We start from the raw sequence: 12984 nt of genomic DNA, 5'->3' as shown, positions 1-12984 counted from the left end.
ACCAAACCCCCAGTGTTCTCCCTGTTCAGTTGAAGGGAGTTTGCAGCCATCCAGTTGTTAAACAAATTATATCGATTACTCAATTAAAGTAATTTTGTAAGCAACTTGCCTAAAGTGAAACTTGGCTATTGAGTTCATGAGCTCCAGCATGCTCCACTCTAGTGTCTTCAGTCGGTTCTCGGCCAAAGACGGTTGGTTAAAAAAGAGCGGACTGTGTGTTTTGCAATCCAGAGTGACGATTCTTCTTCAGTGAAACGATTTAGCTGATTCCCCAACACATTATCACACCAATGCGCCAAATACCGCAGCTCTATATGTACCCCTCTCGAATCAGTTTGGCACCTTTCAGTGACGTTGTGTCAATAAACGTTTCGTTGTACGCTTAGTGTCTCTTTAAAATATAATTCTGCCTTCACAGGAGGTTAGGTTTAGGCCACAAAATCACTTAGGTTTAGAGCCAATAAAACTACAGTGTTATATGTATTTGACTGCCTGATAAAATGCTTTTGAACCCATGAGACATCTTTAGTCCACAAATGAAACTTGAAATGTAGTAGACCTGGAATTAGAGTATTTTCTTTCTTTTATTATTTCAATGGCATTTCTTACAGATGTGATAAAAACAATGTGAGTAGAATTTATTGGGATCATGATACCCACAAGGTTTTATAATATCCTAAATGTCAGCAGCCCCTTAATGAGTCTCCCACCAGATCATCCTTCTGCAGAACACCCAAATCTCTCCAGTTGAAAATACATTAATACCTTCTTAAGCCGTGTGGTGCTGGATGTACTGAGGAGGAAGATGTGAGTACATTATGATCCAAGCAATGTAAGTCAAAGATAATTAGCCTGAAATAGAATTCTCCTTTTTCAGTGGAGGGGAGGTAAAGTAGTTAATTTCTGCATTCCGTCATTTTAGTCAAAATAAAAGATAAGATCAATGCTGGTTTTCTGAACGATTCAGCAGCATTTAATAAAAATAAATTCAAAACATTCTCATAGCTTTAATTAGTTTTCTCTTCTGTCTAGTACAGTGGTTCTCAAACTTTTTCTGTCGCACCCCACTTGACGTGACTCCTCCATCTGTGCTTTTTCAAATAATAGAATAAAGAAAATTTGCAATCACTTTCAAGTAAACCAAATGTGCAATCACTTTGTTAGAACAATGCAAATAAAGTTATGTATGTGCAAAAAAGCACACTGGCAAATAAATAGCTTATTGCGACTGCAATGAACCTGTTGTGCACTTGATTTATTTTCAAGATAATAGCAATAAGTGCGACCTGTGAAGAACTAAACAAAAAAGTTCAAATATTTGGCAATAAAGAGTTTTACACTGCATACATTTTCAAAACCATAACGTGCAACCTGTGCAAAACAAAATGAGTGCAGTGTGTCAAGTTTTTATTAGTATTAGTGGCTGCAATGATGCGCAATCTGTTAACTGCATAACGTAAACATGTACACGAAGGTACAGGCATTTCGCCATGTATTTATTAATGACTTTATGTCTGTGTACTTTGAACTTGTGTAGTAGTATGTGAAGTTCTCAATAAAGGTCTTTCTGCATTTCCTCCTGCGCCCCACCTGTAATACCTCTGCGCCCTAATAGAGGGGCGCGCCCCACAGTTTGAGAACCACTAGTCTAGTACAAGATATATTGCAGTATAGGTGATGCTTTTTATTTTGTGGCAATAACACATTTTAACTATGTTCGGTATCATTTTACTTGGTTTTTACTGAGATACGTTTGGTTGAATGAAGGCTTAATCCGAGGCTCTTGTTGGCCAGTTTATTAAAATCATTTCATCTGAATGTTCCTCAAACAGTTATTGGACTGTTATTTAACTATGACGGGGAACATAGTAGAGTCATGATTAAAATGTTCATCTCGTCCATCTTTAGAGGTTAATTATTGCTATGGTGAACCTGGTCGTCACGGTTTGATTGGCTGCCGGTACCCGTATATTACAATATCAATTTTGAGATCTTAACTGGGCTTCTCATAACCTAAGTTCCTGGTACCTTCATCCATCAGCCCAAAACTAAATTAAAGCCGTGGTCAATGAATAGACATGTCTTAATTGCCTTTAACCCGATGCTTTAGAAAAATGTCTGTATTTAAAAGCCACATGGCTTTGTTTTTTTTTAATTTTTTTAATTTCTTTGGCCACATTTCTGTATTTACACATCCAGCAGATGTACAATGAGCATTTATTTAGGGTTGTGTTCCTGGCCTCCCGGCGAATGAAAGTCCAGTAGCCCCTCTCCTTTTAGCTCTGATTTTGGTCTCCACCAAGTATAATATCTGGCTCTTTGGCTGATGCTCCACTTTCTTTACTTGCTAGTTGCTAACTGTGTTTGTTAGTTGTTTGGCAGGTAGCATACAGTACAGCTGATTTATCATGCTTTTCTTTTCATAAACAGTAAAGTTGTGGGCCGTAAAACCAAAACCATGAGCTAAAACGCTCCAAGGTGCAATGTCGCTGATGATTCTCTGTAGGCTTGACATTTCAATGACCCATAGCACATTATACATGTCATTCATTGTTAAAAAGAATATTAATAATAATGTACATTTTAGCAGCTTTAGAGCAGTTGGAAAATTAACTCCACAGTGCACATTATGCCTTTCTCTTGTTTAACTGACAGTACTTTCTTCAAGACGTAACCGTCCATTGATAGTTCATCTCTGCAGTTGCTATTTGTGGACTGGACATTCTTTGCATTCATATTTCAATGCTAATGTGTCCAAATGCGTCTCTGAACACCTCCATATCGGCTTTGGACGATCTGAAGTTTCACAGCCCGTGGAGGTGAATTTTATACCTGAACTAGACAATAACAAAGTTCAGTGAACTGAGGCGCATGCTGATGTGAGGTTTGTAGGGACAACACACACAGAATTAAAAGTACTTTGTGAAGTAAAAAAAGAAAAGTATAATCTATTTTGACATGTTAGTTGTATGCTATTGTTCAAACTGTCCCTGGGTGCGGTGTGCATGTCTGGGTGAATTTCTATTCGGCATCTTTGTAAGAGCGTAGCTGAGATACAAGTATGAAACTATAAAGACACAAGAGGAGGAGGAGGGACAGTGAGTCAAGGAACAATTAGATCTATAAACAAGACAAATGGAGAGAGGACACTAGCAAGTGACACTAAACCAAGCTACCTTAAGAGAGCAAAAGGAAGAGAACGGATGTGGACCAAGCTAATGTATTGGACAGCCATTGCCCTTGGATTAGTTATTGTATTCATTTTCCATGGAAAGCTTCACTGAGCTGGAAAGCAACACCTAAGCAATCAGTGAATTGTCATTGTTCAACTCCATCATTAGACGTAGTCATTTGAAGCTAGGAACCAATGAAAAACCTCATCACAACTAAAACGGGTTATTATCAGCAACAAATTGGTACGATAGCACGAAGAAAAAACCAAAGCAGTGAGAAGAAGAGAAGTGATGAATTGAGCGCGTCGAGACAGATGGCTGCGGTAAACAGAATTATAGTTTGATGAGGCTAAAATCCATACAGTCTTATTGACTTGTGTTGATGTACTCATAGACACTGATCTCATTCCAGGGCAGCTCGGATATTGATCGTCTGACTGGAAATCCCATTACGTGCGCTCTCATTCCGCAGCAGCGCCAATTGAAATGAGGTTCAATGGATTTTCCTGCTCATCAGAGAGCCGCACGCCGCCATGTTGGGCCTCCAGTCTTAAATAAAAGGGGCGGCATTTGATGTCTTGAGTGGCCTCTGCAGGGCGTTCAATCGACATGGGCCTTTTCAAATAATTGGTTTGGGTGAGATCTTGTAATATTTAGCATGGTGCAGATCGCCCAAAGCACCAGCTGGAGGTCCAGGATTATCTTGAAGGTGCAATTGGGAACATTTCTTTTACCCCTCACCGGCCCTCAAAATGGCGACAGCAAGCCGGGCACATCAGAGACATTGTATTTGCCTTCAGGTCTTTCTGTCAGAAATCTCCATAGATTTAGGATACACACCAACTTAGTTAGGTTTAGGGAAATATAATGATGTGGGTTGAAATAAACCCTGAAGGCAAACTTCTCCCTTATGTGCGCGAGCCGGCGGCTCACGGCTAACGTTGCTAACGGCGCTAACAGTGCAAACAATGTCAAAAGTGCTGACAGAGCTATCGGTGTTTACCTGAGGGGGCACCAGAGGGTGGGAGAGCAGTGCAGGGCCTAACTACGCACGGCCGGCCCAGCTCCGTGAGCAAAGCAAGGAGACGCTCTGATAACAACACACACACAGTGAGGCAGGTAGACATGACTCCACCATATCCTCCCACAGCAAGTAGTTGTTCGCTGCTATATTAATGCTCTGAATGTTAAATACAGCTCCTTTAAGGGTTTGACTTCTCGTGGCCGACCTAATTGTTAAAGCTCAACAGATTTAGTTAAAGTATCAGTCTTGAAGATCTCTGTTTCGTCCTCTTCTAAGCAGTAATTACAGGTGTGTTCTTGTATCTCACTTGCCGTCGATCTAGAGATCCAATTGGTTTGTGTTTTCCCCGCTAGTGTTGCCACGCACGCCCAGTTTGTAATACTGACAATGCAAGAGGCTTTCATCAGTGGACCGGAGGCTTAATCACCATCGCATTACCTCATTCAGCGATAGTGATTGAACAGATATGCATCCAAATGAAAATCTTTGAGATTATTCTTTAAAGGCCGTCAGACAGAGGGAGTGCCGGTATAGGGCAGGAGTTTGAGTTTGAGGAGAGGAGAGTGAGAAAGTTAAACAAAAATAGGAATGATGGTCAAAGAGACCTTGGTACCTTGGAGGCAGTGTAAACAAATAAACACATAATCCCTCTTTTCACACACACACAAACACACACGCACAATGCCGATCAAATTCTCCATTTCTCTGTTTGCCCTCTAGAGAGGCCCTTTGAAGAGGGCAGATTCATCTTGTACGCCCTGACCTCCAGCTTCCATGCTCCATTCCCCGTGGAGCTCACACAAGCCACGTCCTCTCACACACACACACACACACACACACACGCATACACTCACATTACAAATGGGAGTAGAGTGTAAACACATAAAGACATAAAATCCACCACCTTACACCATATTTGCAGTGTCTTCGCCGCAGTCTCCCCCCCATATAGGCCTAAGCCCTAATGCTCATTGATCCATGCAGTAATAGTACAGTCGTCCTCACAGCAGCTCAAGATCAGATGTCCTTGTGGGTCTCTATTCACATCACATCCTGGCTTTTTTTTCTTTATTCTCTTAACCAAGTGAGAAAAAGAAAGTCTTAATGGCGTCCATGTGAAGTGTGTTGCTGGTTCGCACATCCACATCGCCTACAGTATTGTATAGACCTGTATCTTATACCAGAACTTAATTTCTAGACTAATCCATTCACACTGAACTTTTTTTTTTTAGCCCAGAATCTGGTGAGCTACAGTGCATTTTGATGCATTATAAATAATAGTAATGCATACAGGACTTTTTTTTCAAACGGAATTTAAATGTGCAAAAGAGAACAGATAATATTATGGAGCAAAAATAAAAGGCTGACAATAGTTAGCTGCTGGGTCACAGTAGTTATACGTAGACAGCTAGCTAATGCACCCCTTGACTTCATAGCATTCACTTTTCCAATAACTCTTGTGGGATCATCTGCGTGCTCGTGTTTGTCGTGGTGCCAGACTTCATTTTTAGCGATATCACAATCTTCCCAGGACCCAGATTAACTTGTTAGCTGGTGAACTGCTACATTTCTGCTGTTTTATAGCCACCAACTGTCTTATCACGGAAATAGATGAAGGTTTTAATGGCATTATATCCCAGAGACGGTGACTTGGACCTGATTTGGACTCTAGCCTCAAAGACTTGAGACTTTACGGTTATTGTTCATTTTGCTGTTTCTGGGAGGGTAAATTAATTAATTTCTCAATGAACTAAATAATAGTTAATTGTGTCATTATCTCGTTTTGTCAGCCGATAGTCGCTTGATGCTCTTATTTGTGGTATTCAAGATGGCCGAGCTTCAAAAGCCACACCCCTCACATTATCATCGGCTTTGGCGTGGATGACTGTGGTTCTGTCTCTGAGAAGCTCAGGTCCCCCCACAGTCAATGAGGACCATTGCAGTCGAGGTGGGGGACTGAACCCTGGACCCTGTTTTTACCAATTCCCTGCCTCTGTAACAGCAAGGCCACTCTCTGCAGCCTTCAGCCTCATGCGTCTCCTTTCTCTTAGTTTGTTTATCATTTTCCCTCCTGTCTTCTTCACTGCCATCGCGCCACTCTCAAAACAGAACCTCTTGAAACAATTTCAAATTTAAATCTGGCTTGACGCTGGAGTTGTGGTGAAAGGGACATAGTAGATAGCAAATGAACATTGATTTTTTTTTTTCCCCTCCTACTGTGCAGCGGGTTTCTGGCTGAGTGAATTTACTCTTACAGTGTTGTCAGAGGGTGGGCTGTTTAATGGGCTGTTATCAATTCATGGGGAGTTTGACTACCGTCTCTTGGCGTGCTCACATGATGGATCGGCTGCCGTTTTTAGTTGTGTTGTAGGAGAAAAGACGTGTGGGTTGGGAGAAAGCACAGGCTGATGGGGAAGGAGAGAGTGTTCAGAAGATGTGTTTGATTGGTTTTAAGATCACAGATTTTTCACATTGATAACACTCTCTCGGATTAATGGGATTTGAACAGTCGGGGTATTTATAGTGCTGCTAGTTGTCAAATGTGATTAATTAAACGGCAGCTCCTCCACACACAGCCTTTGCGAAAAATAGATTTGAAAACAAGCATCACTGCGAGAATGATTCCGTTTGGCTCAATTAATCATATGTGGTTGTAAATTATTAAATATTATCTCAACATTGCACCATGTTCCTCTCTTTGCAGCGCTTCAGAAAGAGCCGCCGCTGAATTGTAAAGGGTAAATAGCAATGGCACAGGGCGCCGCAGTGTGTGGCTCTAAAGCTGGTGGATAATATGGAAGGCCTTGTGGATTGTAAAGTGTGAACTAAAGCTAGAGGTGATAGGGATGAGACACGGCACTGGGGACTTGTTAGACATCTGAAAGGATCACAGCAATGCTAGAGTGGGAAGTTACATGCAGATTGGTCGAACTGTGCGTGTGTGTGCTTTTTACTTAAGTTACATCTCAATTATTTAATTTTTTTCCTGAAGTGTAATTTAAATCAATCCCTTTTTCTCTGAGCTCTGCCACTTCTTTTCTCTCGTATTAACAACCCCTGCAAGTGAAATGTGAATAATTCACATTTTAAAGCTGTCAATTACAGGAACGTAAGTAGCTGTAATAAAACGCCGGGTCTCTGATTGTCTTTGTTTCCATTGGCCAGGGCATCGTTAGCGTTCCATGAATCTATCTTTGTAACGTACGCCATTATCAGCAGTGGCTGTTATCTAAAGGATGTTCCATGCCTGCAAGGCCTGTCATGCCATCTCACAGTTCTAATTAACCTTAACGGCAGAGATATTGGTGAATGGGAAGGAATGAGGATGTCTATTTAATTTGAAATTTAAGTAGCCTCGTGTGAGCATTGGCAATTGTAATGACAAATCTGACACTGGCCAGTTAAGTTGTGTTTAGCTTTGATGAGTTATGTAATATATATATTTAGTGACTGATCAACATGGAAGAGGCCTTTAAACGATGTGATCTGAACTCCACATTGTGACCCAATCCATCTCTCCTGTTATTCTAGGAGACACTGGAGAGTTACACTGTGACCAGAATGATTTCAATGGTGTTTAACAGGAATGTGGTCTGGAAGGAAAAGACAAACTAAGTGTTTACATGAAGAAACAAATAACAAAATCTATATTTTTCCACAATTATATCATTTTGAAAGACTTGAGATGCACTTTTTTTTACTTCACACTAACAAAACAAAATTCTGTTGGTGCTTTCCATCTGTCAGTTCTCGATAAATGCCCAGACAGAATTAAAAAGATGACATCAAACTGTAATAATAATATATTATGCCGCATTTTTACAACAAGATTGTAAGCGAAGCCCTGTGGTGGAAAGCAATTAATCAAATACAACTACACTTTATAACTATAAATGAAAAAATAACTCATAATAAAAAGAAGTGCAGCAGCCAGAAACAAGACTCCAAATGGATACTAATGTTGCTCCGTGTCTGCTGGAGTTGACAGTGCGTGTGTGTGTGTGTGTGTGTGTGTGTGTGTGTGTGTGTGTGTGTGTGTGTGTGTGCGGTACTACTGGCCCCGAACAGATCACCTGAGTAAAAAGAAAACTCCTCGAAGTCCTTGAAATGCATTTCATCAAATGGCAGCCGTGAAATAAGCATCATTATAAGTTGAACCCTACAGCTCATCTAATTTCAGCTCACAGTTTGGGCGAGTGTTGCTCAAGGCCGACTCGATCGCACAGCGCCTCTCTCTCAGCCCGTACCTTAATTTGGCTGAAGGGTCATCATAATCATTGAAATGATGATGCTAATCGCTGCACTGATGAGCCTGCACAACTGTCTGTCTCATCTGCAGTGCTGCTGCTGGGCATTTTCCTCTACACTCGCTGGAGGAGCTACAAAGGGCTGAAGGAGGGCGTTTACCACGTCTCAGCCCACCACGACGGCTGGGAGGACATCCGAGAGAACGTCCTCAACTATGACGAGGAGGGCGGCGGGGAGGAGGACCAGGTACGCTAACACTCTGATACACACACACACACACACACACACACATACATACACATGTGCTCGCATGAAGTTGAAATATTTTAACTGAACAGTTTTGAAGATTATTTTTATTTGGAAATACAGCGGTAGATGCAATGTAGCAGTTTTTTAGGGGATCCAGTGTGTGTGTGTGTGTGTGTGTGTGTGTGTGTGTTCTTGTATTTGCTACATAGTGAGGACCAGTTTGTAATCAACAGAGTGAGGACATTTTGGCCAGTCCTCAATTCTTCAGGCCAGTTTGAGGGTCAAGAGGGTTAGTTTTAAGGTGTAGGTTGGCGTAGAGTTTAGGTTAGGGTACTACTAACATATGCGGACTGTTCACAGAGCCGCTGCTGCAACACAGCGCTTCCATTATAATTGAACTGGCTACACCAGGTGTGTGAGCAGCATGCGCTATGTGGCATGGAGACCAGCTCCACAAACATATAAATAGACCAATTATCTGTTCATATTTTGTTGAATTTTGTTTTATTTAACTGGAGATTTTCCCGGTTGGAAGTCCTGTGTTTGTTTGACCCGTCCACATCCCCTGCCACCCGATCACCATGTGTGGGTTTTCTCAGTTTCTGTAGTACGTTGTCAAAACTCCTGGAGCATTTTCTCTGAGCGGTCTCATGCATTGTACAATCGACACAAACACTGTGAGAAAGCAGAAGTTTCACGGTGCTCTGCTGGGTCCAAAAACTGTCGAAACAACAATCAGACACAATCCCAGAATGAAAAGGTCACTACTGTCTCGTTTTGCCTGTGACTCACACAACCCGACATTGTATGTGAGCTGCAGCTGTAGCTAGTAATAACATATATCTGTTACGTTTTCAATGTAGCCTGGCCTTAAGGGTTAGGGGTTAGGCATTTAGATGTGATGGATAAGGGGGCAAGGTAATGCATTATGTAAACGACGGTCCTCACAAAGTACAGGTGTGTGTGTGTGTGTGTGTGTGTGTGTGTGTGTGTGTGTGTGTGCTAACAATTTTAATTAGGCCCACGCAAAATGCTTATCTTGTCTCTCCAACAGCCACAAGCACCCAACAATACTTAAAAGCTTGCATAATATCACAACTTTGATTGAAACAAATAAATGTGGCACACACCCACACACATGCACACTTGAATGGCTTGAATACACAGATTGTTGACACACACCCAAAAACCCTCAAGGTCTTGTCTTCCGTAATGTAAATCACCTGCAGCCAAACACACACACACACACACACACAGTCCTGTTCCCCTACAGCATAGCAGATGCTGCCGTTGATTCTCAAGAGTCTTGTTTGAAAGCTCTCTGGATGAATAAAATCAACACTTTCGATCCATCACATAATCAGATTTACAAAGCGACCCACATCTCCTCCATGTATCATTTCTTTTCTCCTCTTCCTCTTCCTCCTCCTACATCTCTCACTGTTTTTGTTCCATCTCTGCTGCCGTGGTTACTGTTTTGGTTCAATCCATTAGTACTAAAGTGATTGTCTGTTACGGTATATACAAACACAAAGGCTGCTCCTAAGAGATGGATAGAAATAGAGACTGAATCACCGACACTCACCAATTTATTCTTTCCTCAAATCTTTTTGGTCTCTTACACACACAGAAACTACACTTCTACTACATCTCTGAGACTGTAAATGGAGATAGATTGGAAACTTAAATAGGTGGAACATTCACACTAAATGTAATGGGGGAAGCTGATTGTTTTTCTGCTCTTTTTTTCAATTTTTTCATCTCTCTCTCTCGCTGTCACATTTCATTTTTTTCTGCCTCATCTTTCTCTCTCGAGACGTTCCCCCTTTCACTCGTTCCTGTGTTTGCTCATTCTTCTGTGCTAACTGTGACTCTTCCTGGTCTTTTGCGCGTGCGTGTGTGCGTGTGTGTGTGTGTGTGTGTGTGTGTGTGTGTGTGTGTTTGTGTGTGTGTGTGTCCAGAATGCCTATGACATGGCGGAGCTGCAGAAGTCTCTCCAGCCGAGCCCGGCCCAGTCGGTCCAGTACTGCCGCTCCAGAGCCCTGCACCACCCTCCCCCACACCTCCACCATCACCACCACCACCTCCTCCACCAGGCGCCACCAGCCCCGCCCGCGGCTCAGCCGCTAGACCCCCTTAGCCGGACATCCAGCTCCACCACGCTGCCCCCCTCGGCAGCCTCCACCTCCTCCACCGCCACCACCACCAGCCTCCGCAGGGATGTGCCCCCCACCAGGCTGCCGGCCCAGGGCCAGGCCCGCCCCTCCCAGCTGGCGCGGCGCTCCCTGTCCTTCTCCAGCCAGGACCTTGCGCGCTACCTGTGCGAGATCATCCGCGACGCCGACCAGCACCCGGACACGGGGCCCTTCGACTCCCTGCAGGTGTTTTCCACCGAGGGAGGGGGGTCGCCCGCCGGCTCCCTCAGCTCCTTCAGCTCAGCGGGGCTGGACGGAGGGAGTTGCGGGGATGGGGTAGGTGGGGGGGAGGGGAGCAGGGAGGAGACGCTCGGGGAGTGGGGGCCCCGCTTTGAGAAGCTGCGGGCGCTGTACGAGCAGGCCGAGGCCAGCGACCTCTGAGCTCAGACGCGCGCCGAACTGACCGGACCCTGGTAGCGGGCCGCCCCTGAGACAATCAATTAGCAGACGCTGAGCGACGGCAGAGAACGGCGAGAGAGAGACACAGAGATCGCTCCACACCCGTCACCCGCTGAAAAGCGACACGGAACATTGTGTCCTGGTTGATGAGCGCCGTCAATCAACGCGGCGGCCCAGCAGACGGATGAAAGTGTCCCCCGTGAAAAGAGCGCGTCGCTCTGCGCTCTCTTCCACCCTGGATGATAATTTTGCAGGAGCAGACATTATCAAACCTGCCAGTCAGGTTCAAGGCTTCGGAACGTCACCCCCTAGCCGAGCTACTCCCCATGATTGACCTCAGCTTCACTGTCACAAAAAATGTGTTCTAGTGGCAGCGACTAAAACCCACCTATCCCGCCTCCACTTGCTAGTGTCAGCCGAAGGCCTCAAACAGTGCAATGAAAATGTTTTGGCCAGGTTGCTCTTATGTTCTTTTTATACCTGAGCAGATCGACGCCACAGCAAATGTTTTTGAGCACCTTGCTGCCGGATTAAATCGTAAATAAAAGGACTCTCGCACATCTTCCACTCTGCGCTGTCCCATGGTTACGACAGTGAAGATGAGTGGGATCATACTGAGTAGCCCGTATAACACGGAGGTTAGATGTTCAGTATATAGTGGACACGTTGTGTTCTCGCTGCCTGGCTGTACACAGCTTCTGTCAATGTTTGTATGGGGGGTTGGGGGGGGTGGGGTGCTACGACCAGTACTGGGTTGCAGGGTGAGATGATAATGTGTTTTTTTCTTCCGGTAACGTGTCCTTCACTGGGTTGAGTAATTCTGTATTGGTTGGGTGTTTCAAGTTTCAATGCTCCGTGGGTTGTAAGACATCCAGCTTCTTTTCTACTTGCTACTGCGCCCTCGTCTCCATGTGATTTCCTATTCTCATTTGCGCTCCTCCGCCGAGCGTTCCTCCTCACCCCGAGGGCGCACCGAAAAAAAAAGAGGGGAAAAAAAAGAAAAATTCAAACGGCTTTGCAACAAAGAAATGGGAGCGGACGTGCTCTGTAGCTCTGTTGCTTTGCGTATGGCTCCTCCTCAGGCATACCAAATGCTGCGAGAGACTATTTTAACAGACGGCAGCACAGTAGAATACAAACTATGTCAACTGGCGTTCCAAGGTGACAGCTCAATCAATACAAATGGAAGGAGGAGGTTGGGTGATGGTTATTCATATATATTACTCCGAGCTGTGACTCCTGTGCTGTTCGCAATCCACGCGCACATTTATCCATCGTCTCTCGCTTAATTACCACGCACTCTTTGATTGTAAAAAAACAACAACAAAAAAAACACAAACCGAAAAACTGCAGGGAAATAAGAAGTCCGCAAGTTCTTATCCAAGCTGTGATTTGTCAGCGCATTGGCGAGTGCTCCTCTTGTTTGGCTTCTTTTTCACATCAGGTTGATGGATCTGCCCCTCCTCCCCGCCCCAACCTAACCCACACCCCCCGCACTTTTGACTCAAGAACAACAGAAAGAAAAAAAAAAGACTTCCTGTTGAACAATTTGTGTGAAAAGAAACGAAAAGGCAAAAAAAACCAATAATAAAGCATCGGAGTGGAGCGGCGAGTCCCCCGCTCTTTTCACCTCTGATAAGAGAGATGATTACAGGGTGGAGGGTTGAATCGGAGAGGGACCATCCATACCAATGCC

General features: G+C 44.0%; 1 protein-coding gene across 1 annotated transcript in view; it reads left to right on the top strand.

The window, feature by feature from the left end:
- The window catches only part of si:ch211-186j3.6 (neural-cadherin), a 272276-nt gene extending 261006 nt beyond the window's left edge, over positions 1-11270 (top strand). The window contains exons 36-37 of the mRNA XM_034527653.1: positions 8537-8691; positions 10656-11270. Of these exons, the coding sequence (XP_034383544.1) occupies positions 8537-8691; positions 10656-11270 (770 nt within the window). The remainder of the gene's footprint in view (positions 1-8536; positions 8692-10655) is intronic.
- Positions 11271-12984: the final 1714 nt, after the last annotated feature.

The sequence above is a fragment of the Cyclopterus lumpus genome, chromosome 3 (genome assembly GCF_009769545.1).
Source record: "Cyclopterus lumpus isolate fCycLum1 chromosome 3, fCycLum1.pri, whole genome shotgun sequence".
Taxonomy (NCBI): domain Eukaryota; kingdom Metazoa; phylum Chordata; class Actinopteri; order Perciformes; family Cyclopteridae; genus Cyclopterus; species Cyclopterus lumpus.
The sequence above is the reverse complement of the archived record's forward strand: the minus strand, read 5'-3'. Positions and strand labels throughout refer to the sequence as shown.